The sequence below is a fragment of the Sceloporus occidentalis genome, unplaced genomic scaffold (assembly GCF_023333645.1).
Source record: "Sceloporus occidentalis isolate IW3139 unplaced genomic scaffold, rSceOcc1.0.p SCAF_1, whole genome shotgun sequence".
Classification (NCBI taxonomy): Eukaryota; Metazoa; Chordata; class Lepidosauria; order Squamata; family Phrynosomatidae; genus Sceloporus; species Sceloporus occidentalis.
Genome location: NW_028316981.1, coordinates 139,113,730 through 139,137,774, shown reverse-complemented (window position 1 = coordinate 139,137,774; position 24,045 = coordinate 139,113,730). Strand labels below are relative to the sequence as shown.

At 42.2% G+C, this 24,045-nt stretch overlaps 1 protein-coding gene across 5 annotated transcripts in view; it reads left to right on the top strand.

The window, feature by feature from the left end:
* Positions 1–23,690, top strand: part of LOC149322303 (TBC1 domain family member 16-like) — a 75,607-nt gene extending 51,917 nt beyond the window's left edge. The window contains exons 4-12 of one of the 5 annotated variants that reach the window (XM_089539085.1): positions 3,848–4,045; positions 8,067–8,214; positions 9,649–9,813; positions 10,908–11,056; positions 13,666–13,800; positions 14,604–14,790; positions 14,900–15,079; positions 19,597–19,743; positions 20,096–23,690. In XM_089539085.1, the coding sequence (XP_089395211.1) occupies positions 3,848–4,045; positions 8,067–8,214; positions 9,649–9,813; positions 10,908–11,056; positions 13,666–13,800; positions 14,604–14,790; positions 14,900–15,079; positions 19,597–19,743; positions 20,096–20,341 (1,555 nt within the window). In that variant the 3' untranslated portion in view covers positions 20,342–23,690. Of the gene's footprint in view, positions 1–3,847; positions 4,046–8,066; positions 8,215–9,645; positions 9,814–10,907; positions 11,057–13,665; positions 13,801–14,603; positions 14,791–14,899; positions 15,080–15,805; positions 16,149–19,596; positions 19,744–20,095 lie in introns of those variants that run through there. The other 4 variants (XM_089539077.1, XM_089539104.1, XM_089539095.1 and 1 more) reach the window with 4 other exon arrangements.
* The last annotated feature ends 355 nt before the right edge of the window (positions 23,691–24,045 follow it).

Genomic DNA, 24,045 nt, shown 5'->3' with positions numbered 1-24,045 from the left:
CACTGCAGAAACAACCTTTTATGTGTGTTAGTTACTACTTACCCTTGAAAATGTTCTTTTTAATGGTGCTTTTGTTTTGGAAGAAGAAGGTTATCTGGATAATTGGGCCGTGTCCTTGAAAGACATTTCAGGAATTCCCCCCTTCCAATTTACATTTGTTCCCTGTTAGGCCACAGCAGGCTCTCTCTACAGGAACAAAGTAGTTTGGGGTTTTGATTCCTACACAGTAGTTGCTTTTTAGCAGTTTTCCAGGGCTTTCTGAAGAACTGCCCCAAGCAGTGTCTTCTCTTTCCCATACCTGCATCTTTTGACTCTTCTGACCAAGGTGGTCTACCAGCTGTTCTATAAATTACCTAACGAATCAGGATGGCAGGTCCAGTTTTGCTTGTTTGGAGCAAATTACATCTCCTCACATTATTTGACAAATGTACCTTCATGAGGTCTCTAGGGGGTTATTCAGACATTGTTGTTTTTAGCCCCATTATATGAATTAATCTCATACATTCTGGTTTTATTATTCATTATTAGCTGGTAAAATCTTGCTAAATGGATAGTTGGTTGGCCCTACAGTGATTAACACATCAGTGTTCTAGTGTAACATTTCGGTGCAGTCAAAGTAGAGAGGAATTTGCACTGGGGAGAGTTTAAAGAAGAAGGTATTTCATCTTGTCATGACAATTGCCACACAAATCCACTGATCCTCTGCATAACTAATAAATTGTTGTACAAGGCTTGTTTGTAATACTAAAGATATTGCACAAGAAAAGATATATCTTGTACCTGTTTCCCTGTAAGATACTGAACAAGCGTTAGATGGTGGCTGTTCCAAATCAAAGATTCTGTCAACTGGAATGCATTACTAATAGCATCTACATTTGTTTAAGGGTATTATTTATTGTGAGAGGAAGGCTTTCAGGTTTCCAGAAACTGTGAGGATTTTGGAGGGGCGGGTTTTAAAAAATGGACTTCTGTAGTGACAGCTGCTGTACGGTCCCTTACTGTGTTTCATCTGTTATGTCCTGTAATATTCACAAATGTTTTCATTTTGGCATCTGTGAGTTGCAAAGTCTTAGTAAAGTATATCACAGACTGTGTACGTGGAAAACCTTGGTACAAGGTAAAAGGACTGGAGGAGTTTGGTGTTTGTGGTCTAGGAGCAGAGAAGCAAGGGATCTATGGTCCAAAGAACCCCAGAAAGCTGTGATAGAACTGAAAGCGAACATCAAGTTAATTAAAGCAGGTCTGCCTGTTTAAAGGGAAAGTGATCATTTAAATTCTAAGGTGTGCTGGGGGTGGACATGTTGATTGTTAGATGTACACAGAGAGAGAGGCATACACACAATCACACACACCCATAGGTCTCAAGTCGTATTGCTGATCTTGGTCTTCTCTCTGGGGCTCTGTTAAAAGTGTAACCCTCTGCTTGTATATCTAGGGAATGTGAATTGGAATGCAGTGACCCAAACCCTATAGTGCATTCTAAAAATAAGGCAGTTCCAATAGCCTGGTGTGGCCTTACTTTCAGAGGCATTGCTGTCAGGATAGGAAAGTGCACTGATGGTGGGGAGGGGGGGGCTGTTCTGCACAGGCATGCTGAGTTTGTGATTTTTTCAGTGCTCAGTGCCCACATTGTTCAATAAGCGGATTAGAAAACACTGCATAAAGTGGCTTTTCAGGGGGCTGCTTTCATACCTGCTCCTTGCCTTGTTTTGCAAACCCACGATTTCACAGTGGAGCCTATTCAGGCTGTTCAAGTCGATTGGCCTTTTCAAGATCCTAGAGGTCACAGTTTCAGATTCACTTATTTCCCAGAGCACTGCTGTTTTTCTTAGGGTGGAGGTGGTATTTTGTAGAGGAGAGAATAAATTAGCTTCTCAAATCTAAACTCTGGACTCCATGGGAGGAGCTGCTGGGGGCAAGGGCAAACAGCAGATCTCCTGAGTTCAGTTACTTAACATGCTGAAAAACATGGTGTCTGGCTTGTTGTTTGCAATATTTGTGGTTGAACGGCTGCCACTTTTCCTGTTCAGAAATGAAAGTCTCTGTGTGTTATCAAAATTTTTAATTTCTAAATTTAGGATATTAGAACTATGTAGAAATATGGCACAGTGAAGCAAGGAGTTTTTCTAACAGTTATTGTGGTTCCTCTAAATGACTAGTGTGTCCTCAGATTTGCATATAGTTAAATCAGAGCTGTGTTGAAAAGTAGGGTGGATTTTTTTTTTCCTGGTAGAATATACACTTACAGTTTGAGGAAAAATTATTTTATTTTATTTTATTGTTTTGTTTTTTTTAAATAGAACTAGTGCAAGCCCTCAATGATCGGTGCTGTTCCCAATTTGTTTTCTCTGCGAGTATAAGAACCCAAAGTCCCTTCCCTTCCTAGATGCAGTCAGTGAAGGCTGATGCAAGTTTTCCTGCAGCTCAGCCATTTTCTACCACATCTGTGACAACGGAACAATGGAAGAGACACAAGAGGTTTTATATACTCATATACAGACAGATGCACCATTTATGTGCAGTTTGTGTGTTCTCTCTCTCTCTCTCTCTCACACACACACACACACACTCGCACGCACGCACGCACGCACACATACATTTTAGATGTTTTAATTCCCCATTCTGGATCTTATTTATTACAGAAGATGTAGCTAAGAAATGCAAGCATATGCCATGATGAGCATTTCTCAGCTTTGTTTTCCAGATCATCTGTGTAAAAGAGAGAGGCACTTTTTCTGGAAAGGAAGAGGCCATAGATTCTGGGTAGAGCACGTGCTTTGTATGCAGAAAGCCTCAGGCTCAGTCGCTAGAATTTCTCATGACAAAGAATCTTGGGAAGCAGCTCTGGAACAGACTTCTTCCTGAGATCTTGAATTGCTCCTGCTAGCCAGAGTGGAAGTACTGAACTAGGCAGACCAATGGTTTCACTCACCCAGTATACGGCAGCTTCTTGCATTCATGTAATGTTCACTGTGGCAACTACATGCAAAGCTTATACAGATTGTAATTTCTGTTGTTTCTAGTGCACTGCAATATTACTCTTCATGCTCATAAAATAAAGATGTGAAAGTGGCTGTCCGTTTCCATTTGTACTAATGAGGAGTTGTTCCCAAGGCTACTAAATGAATCTGTGGCAGAAATGGAATGTGAATATAGGGGTTTTCCAGTCTGCTTCCAACACAGGAGCCATGCTGCCTTTTACTTTGCCCCCACCTTTGCAAATGTACTTGAAAAATTCCCCATTTTAAATCTTGGCCTCTCAACATCATTGCTTTTTTCTCCCCTAACACTCCCCCCTCAAATTCTGTCTAGATCCTGAACACAAGCATCTACTATTTTTTTTTTCTGACCGGTGTTGGCTGCTGAAGTTATTTTATGTATAAGCTGCCTTTATCCCACAGTGGGACCCATGGTGGCTCACAGGTGACCCACAGCGGCTCATTTGAGATTGACAGGAGATGGGGAGATGGGACAAACTTGTTTACAAACAGTTTACTTGTGGCATCAGGTTCATTGACTTGAAAGTACTGCACTAGATCAGATGCTTCAGTGTATGCCACTTTACAGAGAGGATAAAGACACATCTCCTGACTAGAGTGAAGCATAATGAAATGAATGAAACATGTGTTTTAAAAATGTATTTCTGACCTTTGCAGCAGTCACACAGGGATAAAGTTAGGCTGAGATGATGGTGTTGACAAGGCCATCAACTGAGCTTAATTTCTAAGTGGGATTCAGTATGGGTTTCCTACATCAAAACCAAATTCTTGGGCTAATACACCACACTGACTCTTGCACTTAGCAATTTTCAATTTCTTGCTGTCTCCTTTTTTCCTTCTTTGTACAGAGGTTCCTGTGAAAGCCACATGACTTGTTCAACCAGCTCCAATTCAAGCCTTGATCCCAATTCTCAGTTCCAGGAGAATAATGGGCAGGTGCAGACCTCTAGGTGGGATGAGCAACAGAAGGTGTTTGCCTTAGAACAGATCTGTGGGGTCTTCAGGGTTGACCTGGGTCAAATGAGATCTCTTCGACTCTTTTTCAGGTAAGAAGGGTGTATTTTAACATATTCTGACATGGTTATCTTTGCCCTGTTCCCTAGGTGTGTGACACTACAACAATACCAGATTGAATTTCCATCCTTAAATATTCTCTAAATATATTCTAACTGGGAGGTACTAATTCTGTTCTTTTTGGTCCATGTGGTTGTCTGCAGCTTGTTTCCTTTCAAGCAACATTTTGTCCACATATATCTTCTGTGCCTCCTGAACCAATCACCCAAGACTTGCAGTTTTCAGCAGTGGAGGAATTTTACTGAGCCATTTTAAAAAATGTTAACTTGGAAGTAAGCCAGATTCAGTATATCCACACAGAAGTGGCTCTTCTTATCCAGGCTTGGAATCTGCAACCTGCATCAGACTTGGCTTCCTGAGGCTGGAACTGCACATTACCTCACCAAATGTGCATGTCTGCCAAGTAATACGTAATTCCGGAACAAGAATTGATGCTGTTGCTTCTTTTTCTTTTTCTCCATTCCCACCCACCCAGTGTTTAATTTTCCTTTAATTTAATTTTCAAAGGAAGAAAAGTATATGCAGTGAAGGTATTATAAAGCTGTTGCCACATGTTTGTGTTACCTGCCCTGAAGTCAACCTCAACATATGCCAACCCTATGAATGAGATGTCTCCAAGACACTGCCTGTGGCTTTCTTGATTGAGTCTATCTATCTGGATTGTGGACTTCTTCTTTTCCTACTGCCTTCTACCTTACCAAGCATTATTTTCTTTTCTAGTGACTCATGCCTTTTTATGATATAGCCAAAGTACCACAGTCTCAATTTAGTCAGAAACCAGCATAAGATTTCATTACTTCAATCTGACTGAAGGTTACCCCACTGTTTTTCTTCATGCCCCAAGTAATGGTCACATCCTGGGAAATACAGTGAGTAGAAGAGTGTGCCTGAGCTTATGGACAATCCAATGTTTTTTCCAACCTCATCTATTTCAACAGTGCCCCTAAACTGCATAAATGAGCCTGAAGCTTTTTGAGAGCATGAACCAAAAAAGGTCAATTTCTTGATGGGATGGAGGTAGCTGTAGTCTCTTGAATTAGAAGGCCTCACACATCTATAACTTGAACAAAATATTTGTTTTAAACTGTAAGTCATATGATACTGTTGGTATAGAAAATAAAAGGAGGTGTCAGAACCAATGGGAAATTTAGGAGTGATGCTGAATAAAACTGCTCATCTGTCTGAGTCATTATGGTATAGACTGACTAGTAGGGGCTTTACATGGTTTTAGACAGGAATTGTGCCTATGTGGGCCTGCCTGTGCATATCTGCATGCAAATTTCATGTGTTGTCTACAAGTCTCTCTGCACCATTACTTAAGACTTCAATGGTTTAGTCCAAAGTGTTGCCTTCCTAATGTACTGTGGTGGGCAACCAGACATTGTTGAAAATACAACTTCCCTCCTCACTCACCACTTTCTCTGACAGCTGCGGTAGATGGGAGTTGCTCTCTAACAATTTTTGGAAGATCCTTTTTTAGTAGAAAGCTAAATGTTCTTATCTGAGGCCAAGCACTGACACATAAGGCTCCTCCAGTCTCTCCCAAATGTTTAGGGAGCATTTTTTCAACTTGCTTGAAGGCAACTGGCCCTGCAGGTATTTATTTATTCATTGATCCCCCTAAACACATTCTCCTAAACATATTGATTCCCCTTAACATATTCAGTGACCAAAGGGAACTGTCTGAGTGAACAGGAAGGATAAAACCTACATTTCCATGCAGGATTCTGCCATTTGCCATGCAAACCAGTATTTCTTTCTTGCATAATTTCTAGGCAATGGCAAAGCTGGAGATTTGCTTTTGAAAGACACAGTACTACTCTTGATTTCCAGGATGCCATCCAGTCAACATACACAACTTCAAATTTGTGCTCTTAGAAATAATTATCACAATTAAGAGTTAGTTTATGATGTGTGTGTCCTGATCTTCTTCAAAGGAGTGTTGCCCAGGCACTTAGCTTTTGGTTTTATCCTCACAGTGACTGTGAAAGATAGTACAGATAGTGCCTAAACTAGGGATAGTCAGAGCAAGGAATTCAAACCTGCCTCTTCCTGTCCAGGTCAGCACTCTATCCACTCCAGTAACACCCTGGTTTTCTAAATTGTAGTGTTTGTAGAGTCATTATAGTGGGGCTTATTCTTGTAGTACTATCTATGTGACATCCAGTGTGACATAGTGATATGAGCATTGAACTATGACTCTGAACTATGAAACCAACTGTCCAAGTCACACTTGGGCAAGTCACACTCTCTTAACCTGAGAGGATGGCAAAGGCAAACTCACTCTTAAGAAATTTCCCAAGAAAATGCTATGAACCTTATGGTTGCAATAAGTCAGAAACAACTTGAAGACAATAACAAATTGTATCCTTGCCTTTTGTGTTATTTCCCCTACCAACCCTTTGTTTGCCTTTTTACTATTCCTGTTGTCAAATTAGTCTAAATTCTGTGGACTTTTCTATGAAAATTTGCAAGGGATGAGCATCTTGCTTTTCTCCCACAGGACTTGCTCTTCTCTCTATAACTCTTTCCATTCATTACTGCTCCGGCTATCTTCTTTTCCCTTTGCTGTGATTTTCTAGTATTCATCTGTTGAGTATGTAAGGTTTATTTTCTCAGAGCCTGAGCTGCATAAACAAGAAATATGCCCTTATGTTCCATAAAATTTAGACCCATTGCAAGGCATATGGGACAAGAAGTCTCCTTGTTTAGAACCAGGGAGAGCTGGAGGTATATGGGCAAAAATACAGTTAATCACAAATATGGTATCAGAATTCACATATCATTGTAAACTGCCTTAGGTCTCATGCCAGGAAAATGCTGGGTTATAAATGAGTTAAATAAATAAGTACTGTACATTGGGATTCATGGGATTTTAAGGAACCAGTAATCACCCAAAGTGTCCCCAAAGCTCTGCATTATTCACTTCTGACATAAAAGGGGTTTACAGTTAATAAAGGGAGTTCTATATCTAATAAGGTTTCCAATCTTCCTGGCATTTCTGTTGTAGGTCTGGTTGGTGTGGTCAGTACTGGCTCCATGCAAAGCTAGAATTTCTTTGAGATACCAGCTCCTCTTGATAGTTGTCTCCTCGGCTTCTTTGTCCAGATAAATGCTCCTTAAGATCTCCTCTGGGCAGCACAATTGTTGTTGTTGTTGTTGTTGTTGTTGTTGTTGTTATTATTATTATTATTATTTTCATCTATCCCGCCTTTCTCCCAATATAGGGACTCAAGGCGGCAATCACTTGTTTGTACATGCCCGGCACACCAGGAATCTGGGTAATTACTGTAAACAGCCTGTGAGGTACTACCAGATGTGGGCAAAGCTCTTCCATGGGTGCTGGGAGAAGAGTCTGGTGTGATTTGATTCTGTGAGACCTCACAAGTGCTGGCTGGGCCATGAAAGCTCATAATCAGAGCAGTGTGTGCTCTCTGGGCAACAGAGGTTGGGGGAGGAATTAAAATGAAAAGGCAATTTCTACACCCAGGAGGGAAAGCTGAGTATGTGCTCTGAATATATTATGCAAACTAAGGTCAGATGATTTGCATAATTCATTTTGAATGTGGTTTGGAGTTTTCAGAAACTTGCCATTTCAGTCCTTGCAAAATCTTTCAATGGGGAAAGAAGAAAAAGACGAAGAGGGAGCTGGAGAAAGAGGATCTTGGGCAAGGAAGTCAGGAAGAGATGTAGGGAAATACAGATTTTTGGAATAGGAGTAGATGTCTCTGGGAGTCCATATTAGATCACTTCAGTTTCTGAACATTTATTGCTTCTTGCCAAGGCTTGTTCCAACCACATTTTCCATGTACTATAATTCACATTTCTTTGGAAGGATACCCTTAAGAGCTTAGCCATACAACAGAATTCACAAATGCTGCTTGTTATGCTCCCTCTGTTAAAGGATGGCCCATTTCCCCCTTGGCTTTCTGGCTAGTAAATTCTGCTCTTCTCTCTATGTCCCCCCATCTTTTTCCACCTGTTTTCATTCAGTGACGAGGCATGTACCAGTGGGCAGCTAGTTGTTGCTAGCAGGGAGAGTCAATATAAGATTTTCCACTTTCACCATGGTGGCCTGGATAAACTTTCTGAAGTTTTTCAACAATGGAAATACTGCACAGAGACTCATCTCAAAGACCAGGTAAGCTGTAAAGTTCAAAGCAGAGCAGGGACCCCCTCATGTGCTTCCTTCCATACACACACACACAGAGAGGAAGAGAGAATAAGCTTTCTATGTGGGGTTGAAATGGAGAGAGGAAATTCAAGCAGCATCTTTTTCAGACATGTCTGGATAATTGCAAGGGTTTGCAAGCACTGATACACTGATAACAGTTGTCTTGGTGAGTTCTTTCTTGTTCTGGAAAATGGGATTCATCAGCACTGCTTTGCTTCCTTATTTAGCTGAATGGGAATGGAAACATCCAAATATTCATTTCATCTAAGATCAGGATTAACAGTGAGTAAATTTACATAGAATTGCCAAACTATGGCAGGAGCATCTGGCAGAAAGACCCTTCAGATAAACTGTTGGTTCCCAACTAATGTTTTATTGGAGAAAGTAACAAGGTACCTGTAGGCTTCTGTAACCCCATCTGATACTATGATTTGAACCTGGTTTCATTTCCTTTGTTTACTGATGTCCTTCACAGTTACTTATTGTAGGCTGGTTGTTGTAGAAAAGGGGAGACTGCAGTATGAAGGAGTGATTTTCCCCAGGCTTCCTTGTACGTTGACTTTTCTTTCTTGTTAGACAAAAGGACAAAAGAAGGCCATGAGTCTAGAAAAGATGGGATTTGAACCCCAGTCCAGGAAACTTCAGTGTCTTAGCCTTCATGATGCTTTCTGCTTTCATGATGAGATTTATACTTTCTGTTCATTGTAAGACTCCTAGCAGTTCTGTTCAAATGGTGTTTTGACTAGGCCTGTTGCCATATCTCACTTCATTCTGCACAAAGGCCTTGAAAAGAAAGTAATTATATGTTTAAAGATACTAGAGCTGCTTGTTAGTACTTTCTGAATTCCCTTACTACCCCCACCCCCATGTGCATTTTCCTCATGCGGCTTGCCTCTCATTAGAGTACCAGGGGGCTTGCATCTCTGTGAAGCAACCTTTTGATTTTTAAATTAAATGCCAGCTGCAGTTTTCACCGTAGAATGGCAAACGCCCTCATGGAGAGCCTGGCACTGCTGCTTCTCTCTTGCCTAACAGCAGCCCTTTTGTATGTAGCCAGTCAGATGTAATTTATTGCATGCATTCCTCAGCAGATCCAAGTTGCTGCTGCAAGCTGTGTTGACTCTGATCTTGGACAGGAAAGGGTGGGAAAGGAAGGAAACATAACGAATCAGTTTTTGTGTCACTGTGATCCTTAATTACTCCAATTATATTCACTGGCTTGGGCTTGAAGCCCTCCCAAACTTTCCAAGGCATTGCATGTCTCCCAGGGCAGTTGCAAGCAATTTTGTCTGTTCCACTGTGGTGGCCTAGATAAGATGTCCAAGCAATGGAAATGGAGAAAAGGCTCCTGCAACTGCTGCACTTCGCCCCCTTTCTTCTGTTTTGTCTTGCATTTAGCAGCTCACTGATGTGAAGACCTGCATCCAGTTCTCAATCCGTCGGCCCAAGCTGCCCTCCTCGGAGACTCATCCAGAGGAGAATGCTCACAAGCGCCTCGATGTTTCTGCATGGCTCCATCACCTCAATGAGGCTGGACAGGTAGAGGAAGAATACAAGCTGAGAAAGGTGGGTAAAATGACAAGAGTGGCACATTTCTCCTACTTTGTTTCGGAAGAAACAAAGTTTCCATATTGTATATGGTACAGCTGCTGTGTGTTTTGCTAGGAAGCTAATCATCCCATTGTGCAGGCCCCAAGTCCAGTAAATGTCATGGTTAATATATCAGGATAGGCTTGGGACATCTGATTTAAATCTCAGTGAATTGTGCAACTCACTGGAGACCTTGTGTCAATTGAGGATAAAAATGCAGGGCAGGAGAAAAACTGTAGACCTGGAGGAAAGATGGAGCACTGGCTGGCTCCTGTTTAAGACCTGCAGAGCATTAATGCTAGTCATGCAGGAGATCCAAGAGGGAGGGTGATGGCATCATGGGAGTTCTCTGTTGCTGTCCTGCTCCTCTTGCACAGCCTGGGAGAAGCTATTGTGCAAGGAGGCATTGGATACTTCCTTGCATAACATCCCAACAAATACAAATGCAAGTCTAAGACCCTTGGTTATGCCAGCATAAATCATCAAGAGGATTCCAATCCTAGTGCAAACTAATTAATTAATTAAAAAGCTTTAGCCTAGTTCTTGCAATGGCAGTGAAGCTGAGGTATCTAAATGTTGAATAATATGGCATCTCTCTTGATTGGGTTGCTACTTTTGCATTATTTTCAATTGCTCTTTGGAAAGCAAGGGCCTGTGGACATTTCCAGGAATGCTTGCTGTTTGGAAAGCCAACCAAAAGCAGTTGAAGCTGTCTGGCTTTAAATAATTAATGGAAGAGGGATGTATGTGAAGCGCTAGTTCCAAGTGTGAAGTTTCTGAGATTGGGGATTAAGCTGTGACGTGAGAATGATGCGTTAATTGTATAGGCCCTGCAGGGGGTTATTGACATTGAAATGAGTTTGATTTATGTCTCCCCTGGGAAAAGAGGGGGCACAGCGTTCCCCCTAAAATATGTACAGACGTGGACTTCTGAATCAGGGCATCACTTGTGGATGGGTGAGGGGGAGGTCCAATTCCAGAAACACTGACATTTCCTTTTCTTGGTTGCAACTTCTTATTCTTTCTCCCCTGTCTGTCTTCACCCTCACCCCACCCCACCCCAACCTTAGGCTATTTTCTTTGGTGGGATCGATGTCTCTATCCGTGGGGAGGTCTGGCCCTTTTTGTTGCACTACTACAGCTATGAGTCCACTTCAGAGGAGAGGGAGTTGCTCCGAGTACAGAAGAGAGAGGAATACTTTGCCATCCAGCAGAAAAGGTAACGAGGGAGTGCTGCGTGATGGCTTCTGCTCCAGTCCTTTTGGGTCTGTCGCCATAATATTGTCAAGAGTCTTTTAAAATCTCTTTTATAAGAGGTGGATGCTAAATTGGCATTGAGACTTGGCCATCTCTCTATTCATCACCCTTCCCTCCTGCAAAAGACATTTCCTATCCAGATGAGAAGGTAACTAAAGCTGTGGGAAGAGACCATTATTTCTCTGGAGTGGGAAGAACAAAATGCACTTGACAGCAAGGGTAGGCAATTTCTGGCCTTTGAAGTGTTGTTGGACTGCAGCTCCCATTATTCCTCACCGTTGGTTGTGCTGTCTAGGGATGATGGGAGTTGCAGTCCAGCCACATCTAGAGGGATATATATTCTCCACTTTTCTTTTACTGCTATTAGGGCAGCAGCCACAGTCCGGCATTAGTAGCTCTGTAATTGCTAAGATAATAATAATAATAATAATAATAATAATAATAATAATAATAATAATTTGTTTTATTTATATACCGCTATTCCAAAGATCATAGCGGTGAACAGCAAGTAAGCTAATTAGCAAGTAAGCTAATTTGCCCCCAACAGTCTGGGTACTCATTTTAGCGACCTCGGAAGGATGCAAGCCTGAGTCGAGCTTGGGCCCTTTTGCTGGTCTTGAACTCGCAACCTTGTGGTTTCGAGTGAATGGCTGCAGTACAGTAAATGCAAGTACCCCCTCAAAAATTGCATTTTTAAAAAATACCTCCCCCCCCCAAATAAAACCCTGTCTCTGGCCATTTTAGGCTGTGGAGAGACCGTTTTTAAAATAGAAAGTCAACAAGGTCATGTTCAAGTCTAGTTCCTGTTCTTTAAAAAAGGGCTTTCTGTGGGTCTGAAATACCTCAGGGAAGTGAAAGGTAGTCTCAGTACTCCCCAAACTTCCCTAGAGAGCATGGGGCCATTTGAGGCAGTACACAAACACATGTATATGCATATGCGGGGTGGGATCTTTAAAATGCAAACATAGTGGGTAATGGTTCCAATGACCTATGGGAGGCTTATGTCCCCCCCCCCCCAAAAAAAAAAAAAACCTGGCAGTTGTCCAGCCCTGCTCTGGTCTCACATTAGCCTTGAATCCTATTTTGAGAGCAAAGCAAGATAAATTAATAAACAAATTAGTTGAGTTATGCAGTTGGGTTAAATCATATCAGTTTCTGGCATAGTTAATTTCCTGTTGTGGAAGCTCTGTCTTTAGTCTCCCCTTGTCCCCCCTCAGCATGTTAAAGGGCTACATAAACCTATATGTGGATGTTTAGTGTAAACCTTTCAAATTAAAAACACTTGAAAATTGGTTTCAAAAATTATCTGGTCATTTAAAGATGGGAGAGTGTGAGTTTTACACAGTCATTATGCAGTAGGTGTGCCCAGAATATTACTGTGTTATCAGTTGCAAACAAGCCAGCTTTAATTTATGGCAAACCTATGAATCAGAGACTTCCAAAAGCTCCAGTCATCAGAGTCAGGGCTGTGGCTTTCTTGATTGAATCAAGCTACCTGGAATGCAGTCTCCCTCTTTTGCTGTTGCTTCCTGCTTTGCCAAGTATCTTCATCTTTTCTGATCATGCTCTCTCATGATATGTCCAAAGTAGTGAATAGATAGACCAAAATATATGCTTCTTTGGTTGTAGAGATGCCTTTTTGTATACCCAGTATTTCCATGGTAGTACTTCGCCTATTAAAATAGACCATGTGGACTATTGCTTAGGATAGTCATCCCAAGTGTCTGAAAAGGGATGATGTGTATCGGTCTCCTCTAACCTGGTGCCCTCTGGACATGTTGGGCTAGAACTCCCATAAACTATTCCAACAAGATGGCTGGCTAGCTAAAGCATTATGAGAGTTAGAGTCAAACACATCTGGAGGACACCAGATTGGGGAAAATTGATCTCTACTAAGTCCAGAGCCAACCACAATTATCACTGTAGTCATAATCCTGTTGCTGCACTACACTACCTGTTGCACTTTTTCCAGGAATGTGCAGTGGTGGGGAAGGAAGGTGGACAAAATTTGCCAGCTTTGAGCAACTCTGAGTTTCTCTGATACCTTATTTCCTTCATAGTGCCTGTGCCCATGAGCTTTTGTCCACTTGCTTCCACCACCTGCTCTGACATAGTTAATGCTAGCTGAGCACATCAGTGGGATTCCAGCCATTTTCAGTAACAAAACTCGGGCCCAATGTGTGCGAGAGCTAGTGTTGGTCCTATTTCCAAGCGTTTGTTGGAATCATCAAGGTCTTCATCAAAACTTGGATTCAGATTATTATGTGGCATGGCTCAGTTCTAAAATCTTCAATCAGCAATTCCTCTTGAGCACAATAATCTTCTGTTAAATCTGTTTGAGGAAAGATTGAGACAGAAAGAAAGCAACTTTTTGGCTCCCACAAGTGCCCAAATTCTCCTTCATTTTCACCCTTATGTTCAGACCAGAATAGCAATAGCTTCTGGTGCCTCTCTGGCAGCACTTGTGAGGTTTTTCTCCCAAGAGACTGGTGCTGGTTTATTTTATTTACTTCATTTACTTCATGGTGGTGGGGAAACATATTCACATTCACATTGTTATATGGTACTCAGACTCTCCATGGCTCCGGAGGAGCAGAAGGTATTCTGGAGGAACGTGCAGTTCACTGTCGACAAAGACGTAGTGAGGACCGACCGCAGTAATCAGTTCTTCCGAGGAGAGAACAACCCCAATGTGGAAACAATGAGGTGACTGTTTTACCCCATTAGATCCATCAGTGATTAAGTTTTGCCCCAGCCTTGAAGGCTCCATGCTTCCAGCAGAGTCCTGAAAAGATACACAGGCCTTTAAAAGGGAGGAAGGCAATCAGGCATGATACTTTTGGAGACCATTTTCAAACACTTTGTGTCTATTATTTACTTATTATTTGTCCTTATAAAATCACTACTAGCCAAGTCAGTATCATTCCCTTCCATACTGCAGATGGAGAGACTGAAGCTGAAGGACAGTAGTTAGTCTAAGACTACTTGGTTCCTTCCTGGCAGAGTCAAGAAAAATAATCCAGGGATTACCTGATTTCTGGTCTTGCTTTTGGCTTCCTTTCTCCATTTTTGCAAAAGTCCCCCTGGACCAAATCAGCTGCCTGTCTAAAGGCGCAGCAGTTCTTCCTTCAGGTATTAGGAGGCCTCACTTGTCTCCCTCATTCTCAAGGTAAAAGGTTCTGTCCTATGCCTGGTTTAATTTTTTTTTTTTAAAAAAAAAGAAGATTGGCCAGTTTTCAAGTCTACCAAGAGGTTTGCTGTTCTGGATTATGTGACCCTAATTAGCTCAGTCTCTGCAGAAGTAGCAACACACTCCTCATAGATTAATTCAAGAGCCTCCTTTCAAACCAAGTAACTGGATTCATAGCAGAGATATGATGCTTTCACTGTGGCTGCAGTGAATAGCTCTTTACTGCTGCCTCCCTGATAGGAGAAGGAGAGCAGGTTAGCTGGTGACCTTCACCCTCCCAACATCACTTTCTGGTCTCTTCTGGTTGTGCTCTCCTTAGGCGAATATTGCTGAACTATGCAGTGTACAACCCCACCATTGGCTACTCCCAGGGTATGTCTGACCTCGTGGCACCCATCCTTGCTGAGGTTCTGGATGAGTCGGATACCTTCTGGTGTTTTGTGGGTTTGATGCAGAACACGATCTTTATCAGCTCCCCCCGGGATGAGGATATGGAGAAGCAACTGGTGAGGATTTGAGCTTAGTGCCTCCTCCCTCCGCTTTTCTCTTCTCTTTCTCCGTCACTTTCCATTGAAAACTGCTACAGCTAGGCTGAGTTCTGCCTTTTCTATGCAGATGTATCTAAGGGAGCTGCTGCGGCTGATGCATGTGCGCTTCTACCACCACCTGGCCTCCCTTGGGGAGGATGGTCTTCAGATGCTCTTCTGTCACCGCTGGATCCTTCTCTGCTTTAAGAGAGAGTTCCCAGATGCTGAGGCACTAAGGATATGGGAAGCCTGCTGGGCTCACTACCAGGTAAGGCTCTGCAAAGAGAGATATACACACCAGTGATGTAGACTCAAGTCAACTGACTTGGACTTAAGTTAGACTTAAGTCACTTCAGTGACTTGACTTGTCAAAATGACACACTGACTTGACTTGAGACTTGTATATTTTTAGTGACTGACATGCTAGTGCCATTCACTTTGTTCAGCAGGCAAGAGCCACCTCAAAAGTGCAGGGTGCATTTCTCAGAAGGTAACAGCAAATGTGTTAGGCAATGGACTTGAGATGGGAGGATCCTTCTAAAGCTTTTGAAAAGCTTTAAAAGGCTCCTCTGATATGCAGTAGGGACAAGCTGCAAGCAGACCTCAAGCCCCACCTCAGGCCCATTGCCTAACATGCTTGCAGATCCTTCTGAGAAATACACCCCACCAACTTTTTTTTCTATTAAAAGTTGGCTCCCAGTCTTGAGACTCTACTTGAGACTTGACTTGAAAGTATCTTACAAGGACTTGAGACTCAACATGACACTTGGTAGATACTTGAAACTTGTCTTGAAAATTAGACTAAAAGACCTAAATACATCACTGATACAAACACACACCACTCGTGTGTATGTGTGTATTAGAGGTGGGGGCGTGCTCTTGAATTGCTCTTTGGAGGATGCTGAATGGGAATGTTGTCAAATGCAGCCGCCAGTTTCCGGCTTTATGTTAATAATAATAATAAATATCTTTCCACCCCCAACCTTTCTCCAAGGCTTGAACAGCAAGTTTCGTCATGTCTCACAGCTATCTTGAAGTGGATGCGCCATCGGCGTTTGAAGCTCAACATGTCCAAGACGGAACTTCTTGTCTTTCCTCCTAAGTCCACCCTTCAACACCCCTTTTCTGTCTCTGTGGACAACATTTCTATTCAACCAGTCCAGCAAGCCCGCAGTTTTGGTTTTATCTTTGATTCTTCTCTGTCATGTATCCCTCAGATCCAGACCACAGCCAAGGCTTGTAGATTCTTTTTGTACAATATTGCCAAAATCTGACCATATCTCTCCACCTCTACTGCCAAGATCCTGGTCCATGCCCTAGTGGTCTCACGACTTGATTACTGTAACGTCCTCCTGGCTGGGCTTCTTCTTTCTCACCTCCGTCCTTTAATTTCTGTCCAGCATTCAGCTGCACGCATTATCACATCCGCCCACCGCTCTGACCACATCTCTCCTGTGTTGGCATCCCTTCACTGGCTCTCCCTCCCTTTCCGCATTCAGTATAAGCTTCTGCTGTCGACATTTAAAGCCCTCCATGGCCTGGCCCCTCCTTACTTATCAGACCTTCTTTCTCCTCACTTTCCCACTCGGGCCCTCTGTTCTGGTAGTCAGGGTCGGCTGTCCCAGCCCAGGATTTCCTCTGCCCCATCTCGGATTCAACCCTTTTCACTTGCTGCCCCTCACTCCTGAAACCTTCTTCCCCCGCGAGCAAGGGCCATCACTTCTTTAACCAGCTTCAAAACGGAGTTGAAGACCATCCTGTTCAGAGAAGCTTTCCCAGGCATTGCATAATTGTCGCTTGCTATTTGATGTTCTTTGGTGCCTGTTTTATCGAACCATTTCCTGTATTGCTATGTACTTTATATGTATTATCCTACTAGAGAGGCAGGCTAGCTCCAACAGGCCTCCCTGGAAGAAGATTAACCATCCATTATGAAGCCAAGCCCTCCCTCCAGTCCATCTGCCTTGGTCCAGGCCTTGGAGACAGAGAGGAACTGCTGGACCTCATCTCCTTCCGCACCACCTTTCCCTTCTCCTTTTGTGTCATGTCTTTTTAGATTGTAAGCCTGAAGGCAGGGAACCGTCTAATTAAAACGATTGTATGTACAGCGCTGTGTAAATTTACAGCACTTTATAAATAAAGGTTAATAATAATAATAATAATAATAATAATAATAATAATAAAGATTTATCACAGAGAATCCAGGATATATATGATATATATAAATCCCTATGCCCACCCCGATCCCAATGCTAAAAAAGGATTAAACAGTCATAATATAAAAACAGTAGAACTATAAAAACATTTGATTAAAATTTGAAGGAAAATAGGCAGATGAGGAGGCATTTTCGTGGTGGTGATCATGTTCGTGTCAAGTTCGTATCCAGATCTCTATACCCATATCTCTATATTGCTGAAATATTCTCTTCCCTCAGCTTTGGGTTGATGAGATGAACAGGTGCATCTCCCCCTCCCCATCTGAGGGGTCTAATAGCCTTCTCCCCCACTATTTGACTCTGACAGTATATGAACAGATGCACATTTTGCCCTGAGGCTTCATTACTGAGCTCTTGGGCTGCCTGCTCTTGCTGCTGGTAGTCACCACTGACACAGTCGGGCTGATTTTTGTGGCTTCCTTGTGTGAGGTTAGCCCCCAGAATGGAGCAGTGGGGAGAAAGGGGGTCTGACTTCTCACTGACCCACTCTTGCTCAAGAGAAAAGGTGCCTGCCATCAAATTGTTTATCATGTTTTGTTTGCTCACATTTCACTCTTTGCAATAGTTCCTTTTCTGGTGGGGATCTGGAGGTGGGGAGGACAGGTGGGCAATGGAAGGGAATGCCTGAAGGGAGCCTTGCTCAAATTAGTAGAAAGCCACAGCATGAAGAGGCTCTTCCTCCTGGTATTGAATCCCTGGCCAGTAGCCAGGTGGCCTAGAGTGACTCCTGTGCTGATAAAATCCAGAATTAAGTAAAACACAGCATATTAAGCAAGTAAAATAACTTAATTCTGCCACCAGAGATAATCAGGATGAACTATTTTGATATATTACATATGTTGATATAATAATAATAATAACTTTATTACAGCCAATTGGCCAGCACATATGTTGATATAAGTTTACTGAACACATGATCTGTTTTTTGAGCAATCTGAAATATTGTGATAGAAAGGAAATACAGTAGCCCTTCCCAATTCACAGGGGATCTGTTCCGGATCCTCCCCCTGTGCAAAAATAGCAACTCACAAATATTTAAGTTCCATTGAAAATAATGGTGTGCATACACAGGGCCATGCACGGGCACACACTGCCATTTTATCCCTCCCTGCTTGTCTCTCCTGTGAAGAGCGAGACCACGGACTTCAAGTCCGCGAAAAGGGAAGGACAAGTGTACTGTGGTAGAAATGAAATATTTCACTCCTTTATAAAAGGAAGCAGGGTCGATAGCTGTTGGGTTAAAAAGCATTTTATATGCTTAGGCTGTAAATTTTTCATTATGTAAACATGCATAAATCATCTTGGAATACACCTGGGAGTTTAGCATGTAACTGAGCACCAGGATTCGCTGTCTAGTCTACCAGTTGTGACTTCCTCTTTTTTCTGCCCAGTGCCCTAATCCAAAGGAGATCCCTTTTGACTTTAGAAGTCTTGTCCAGGGATCCCATCCTGTATAGAGTTTCTTTCTAGTCTTTCCACTATTGTTCAATGTTTGCTTAAATCTTATCCTGTGTTGCTGTGGAAGCATCAGGCTTTGACTGGCTTTCCATACACCAGGGGGCAGCAGAGGAGAATGCCAAAATATGACAACTCCTTGCAACTATAAAACCATTTCTGTTTCTGGGACCTGTAGACAACACTTCAGGAAACCAAAGGCATTGGATAATTCCATATTGCTTAGCATTTTCTACCTAGATGCTCAGGAAGGTTTGAAAGTAATGTAGGATGGTCAACCATAGGGTCCATGCATAGTGTGGAAAAGCTTTGGTCCTGTCAGAATGGCAGTCTTCTGTTTTCCATCACTCACTGTTAGCGATTACTGTCTCTCATGTATTCTCCTGGTTGTTTGAATGTGACTTTTAGTGCAACCCTGTGCATGGCTGCTCAGCTCAATGAGACTTACTGCTGGGAAAGCATATAGGATTGCTGTCTTAGTTCTTCTTGTTAACTAGTTGTAAGCTGATCCAGGTATGACATTGAGCAATATGATGATGAAAAGCTTCTCAGCTATACAGCCCTAATGGTGTGTAATATCTGCTCAGTGGTGTTATGTACCCTGGTGAAAGCAATGCTGTATGTTGATATTGCCCATGCTAGGGAATACATACCTGCCTAAAGAGCTTTTGAACATTTTTCCTCCCTGTGTGCCATGACTAGAGAGGCTAGAGGACTGTCTAAATTATCAATGAGATGTCAAGGCTTATTTTATTTGGGGCTGAGTGAGCATTTGAACCTGCATCTCCCCAAAATGTAATTGCTACACCTCAATATCTCTACATTGTGTGAAGTATCATTGTCTTGTCTAACTTTTTCAGTGGGGCTGACTCAACAACCAGCAACACTGACGACTGGTGAAGGGGCTGGACTAACATTGCCTTGAACCTCCACCCATGCACCTGTGAATCACTTCTTCCTTTGATCTTGCAAAATCATGCAGGATTCTATCTTATTTCCTACATTGTTCCCCTGCCCTGTATGTCTTTGGTAAACAGAAAAGCTCCTTAAAGATGATATTAATCAGTATTCTTGATCCTTTCCCCCTCCTTTTGTTTTTGTTTTGCTGCTACAGACAGACTATTTCCATCTCTTCATTTGTGTGGCAATTGTGGTGATCTATGGCGATGATGTCATTGAACAGCAGCTGGCTACTGACCAGATGTTGCTACACTTTGGGAACCTGGCCATGCACATGAATGGGGAGCTCATACTCAGGAAGGTAAATAAAATTCTAATGTTTTTTTTTTTTCAAAATTAGAAAAGAAATCTGTACAGATCTCTCTTCTTCAAAGCAGTATATGGTGATGTATACAGAATGCAAAGGTGTTCCTTGGCCTGAGACCAGAATTTTGGGATGTTTCTGAAATACTTTTAGGACTACAATTCCTAGAATCCATTGGCAATGCTGGATGGGTAATTCTAAGAACAGTAGTCCAAAAAGTAGCTCTTCAGGCTCTGCCCAACACAAAACATTGTTTGGACATACTCAGCCATTTCTTTCCTAGGCCTGCTGTTTCTGCTGTCCACCTTCTCCCTGAATGCCTTAACATTTAGCACTGTCTCACTTCCAGGCTAGAAGTTTGCTCTACCAGTTCCGCCTGCTGCCTCGGATCCCTTGCAGTCTGCATGATCTGTGTAAACTTTGTGGCACCGGCATGTGGGACAGTGGCTACATCCCTGCCGTGGAGTGCACTGGCTGTCACCCAGACTCTGATAGCTGTCCTTATGGGGGCATGGTGCAGGAACCTTCCCCCAAGTCAGGGAATGAATGCAGGAGGGGACTGAAAACACGAGAGGTTTTTGCTTTCCGGAAATGACAACTCATCATCAGGGGCATGAGATGGCTGAAAAAGAAATAGTTATCGGTGGCATGGCCCAGTTGAAGAGAAGATGGAGATGCTGCTCTTTAGCTTCCAGAAGCAATGAATGAATGAGAGGAGAAAAGAGATGATGCACATTAGAAGAGTGTTCCCCCCCCCCCCTGCACCTGTCAGAGTTGGATCTTGGCTTGAGGAACAGCATGCCTGGGAAGGAGGTGATCTGGCATAGTTCACAACTTTTGAAGGGAGTGCACAAGGCTATGCCCAGTGACTTCACACACAGACATTCCTTGCTGCCCTGCTCAGAGGGGAATACAGAATACTTAAATACATGTCTCCACAACCAGCAACATTGATGGCGGGCTGGATTAATATTGCCCCAAACCTCTGTTCATGCACGTACACATACACACACACGTTGCTTTAACCAAAACAACAGCTACTGTCTTCTGTACAGAGCCATGATGATCATCTGGAATATAGTCTGCCAAAAAAAGGGAAAAAAGTATAAGAATAATAAAATTGCAAATTTTTGAATCCCAAAGGGAATTATTTCAGTGTGCGTGTGTCTGCCCAGTGCATGATCACTAGAATGCCATTATTTTTTATCTTGTTTATATATACACAAAGTTTGTTTTGTACAGGTTAAAAATCAGACTTTGGAAATCAGGAGAATAAAAATCTGCTATGTTCACTGTGAGTATAATAAATTATGCAAAATTACCCATCTTGCTGTTGGGCTGGAGGTGTATTTGATATACCAGCCCAATTTGAGTGTACAGGTAGAGGTCTCTCCTCAATACCACCACCTGTGGCAACACTCTGAGGTGCTTCTTCTGCTCAAAGCAGGTACTCATATTACAGTTTTGGGCAGAAGTTTGAGTCTGGGCCTTGTTGAAGTTTCGAAGACTGAGCCTTCATATTCCACTACTACTTCTACTACCTATTCCTCTGTCCACCTCTTCTCTTTTTATCCATGCCCTTCCTCTTCTCCAGTGTTAACTGCTGTTGACCTCTGTCTTATTTCCTTGAAAATTTGCCAAGAATTGGTGCTGTGAGAACCAGGAATACACAAAACATGAGCTGAGTTTTGGGATCATACTTTGAATCCATATGTACAGTAATGAGGTGGGAATGAATTCAGCATTTAATTGGCTCTAAGTGCCATGAGAAAGAGGGACAGCATGGCTCCTTCTTTCACCACATCAGCCTTGGCCGTTGTCATCAGCACTTGAAGGAAACAGCTGGCTTTTTAGCTGCAGTGGAAGGAGGCCTGCTTGGTTTCTAGCCTGTCTGTTACTTAACTTTTAAACCAACTGATTTTTTTTCAAGCAACTGTAAGAAAGACGTACCCACCCACCACCTGCTACCAATTCTCAGGTTAGGTCATTTTGAGATGTAGTGCTTCAACCAACTTTGCTTGCAAGGACATCTTTTTACATCTGCTTTTATGTGACATTTTCAGAGGGGCAAAAGAACACCTGCAATAAAAACAGCATCTGTGTTTGTAGTCTGTTCATCTCCTAACACAGACCTACACAACTGACATCCCACCAAGCCAAATGCTGCCTGCAGTTCTGTAATGTGGGAGTGGAGGCTACCAAGTGTTTAATGACCTCACCCTGCTTTTGCAGTCCCAGTCACATGGCAAAAGCAAGTGTTGTCCTGAGTTCATGAAGGGCTGAAGCCAAGTTGTGTTTGCTTGCCTTCTTAAAGAAGAGCTGCTTTAATAATTCAGCTGAGGGGTAACTGAATCATAAAACTTTGTGAGGGGAAGAATCAATTCATTTCATCTTTTTAACTTGCAAGATTTTCTATTTCACATTGATATAACAGGAGAAAAAGCTCACCTGCTTGGAGCCATGAATTAAATTGTTAAATAGTTTTGTAATTAAGCTATACATATTTGTATGCCTTGCAACAAACAGCTGCTATGGCAGCATAATGAAACAGTGGGGGATGCTAGGTAGAGAAGGATTCCTATACCATTCTAGCCATAGACTTCCCAAAGACTTTGAGTGCTGCAATCCAATCTCACCCTTAAGCAACCTAGGTGTGGGTTCTATGGTTTGCAACACTTGACATGATCGGTGTACTAGCCTTTCTAATATGATGTTGTGAAGGTATGTTGCACTATAATTCCCATCATCACAAGACAGCATGGTCAAATATCTGGGGATGACAGGAGTTGTATTCCCATCAACCCCACAATCAGAGCCAAGACTGTGTCGTCCACAGATTTATCACCTGCAGCGCACAAGAGAAACATTGGTGGACCACCTCCATATTAACCAGTGCCCCTGTGGTTCAACAAAAATAAATCCACAACTCTATGAGAAGTATAGAATATTGACTGATAAAGCAAGCAAAAATAGTCAGCTAAATGGAACTGAGGAATCGGATGGTGGCTGGAAGAAACAGACAGACATACAGAGATGTAAAATACAGAAAGTTGAGTAGTCTCATTCTGGTCACTTTATGGTTCGCATTAAGAAGCTATTTTATAATGTTTCTGAGAATAGAAAAAAGCTACTGATAGACATCAGTGGAAAAAGCAAATATCTTGTAGCTAGGATTGTAAACAGTGTTCCTTCTCTGATCAAAAGCAGGGGGTAAGATGAAAACTGAAAGAGAAGAGACCCATCTAACTTGGAAAATAACGCAAGTCATACCAGTAAGGGTGCAGTTTCTAAAAGAGGAAGAGCATCGCAGAAACCCCAATGTGTGTCAAGCCCAATGTTAAGTGAAGCATGGACCAAACCTTTAGTTTTTTTCTGAACCAGAACAGGACCTGGATCATTATGTGAGAGTGAAAAGTAGAACTTGGAAAACAACAGTGGATTATTCATTCAGAACAAGAGTTCAACCAAACCACAAAGCCTCTGATATGCTGCGCTCACTGGCAGAGCTTGAAAAGTTACTTTTTGGAGTACAGATCCCACAATCACCTGGCTAACAAATGGGCCAAAAAGTTACTTTTCTACATTCTGTTCACTGACTACACCAGTATCAGAACTGAGCAAATAAAGTAATCCCACCATCTGGGAGGAGTTACATATTTGGGGTTTTGACATCAGCTTCTTAGAGGATTAGAGGACTAGGTTTGGAGAGTGTTTTGCAAAGATAGACCTGGAGACCTAGTTTCTGTTTAAGGCTGATCATTCTTAATGTTTTCCTGGTTTTATCACTCATGATTTTATAATCTGATGTTAACAAATCAGAGTAACAATTCTGTGGATAGTTATTACGTTCATTTTTTCCTCTTTAAAATTAATTTGGTTGCTACTTCAACTAATATATGTCTCTGTACAATGAAACAGTACAAATAAAATAACTTGTTTCTTAATTTCTCAGAATTACTTTTTTCATACATGCTTCATAGCACCTTTCAGGGATAGGGTTTGACTATTTGCCTGCTCCACTCCACCGTGCAACTGATCATCATTACAAATAATGTACCTTATGTCTGAATTTTCACATGTGCACTGAGACTAAATCATTTATTGGCCTGACCAGAACATTTTCAGTTGCAGCTGAATATCTGCTGGGGCCCCAAATTTAGTAGCCTAATTTCTTGCAAGAGCATCACGTGGGAAGTTCACAGGGGCACTGTGATGAGAGTGTGTAGCTTACAGCTGCCCTGCAGTGTAGTCCCCAACTATGTATGTATGTATGCATCATCCAGCCGCTTGTTGACCTAT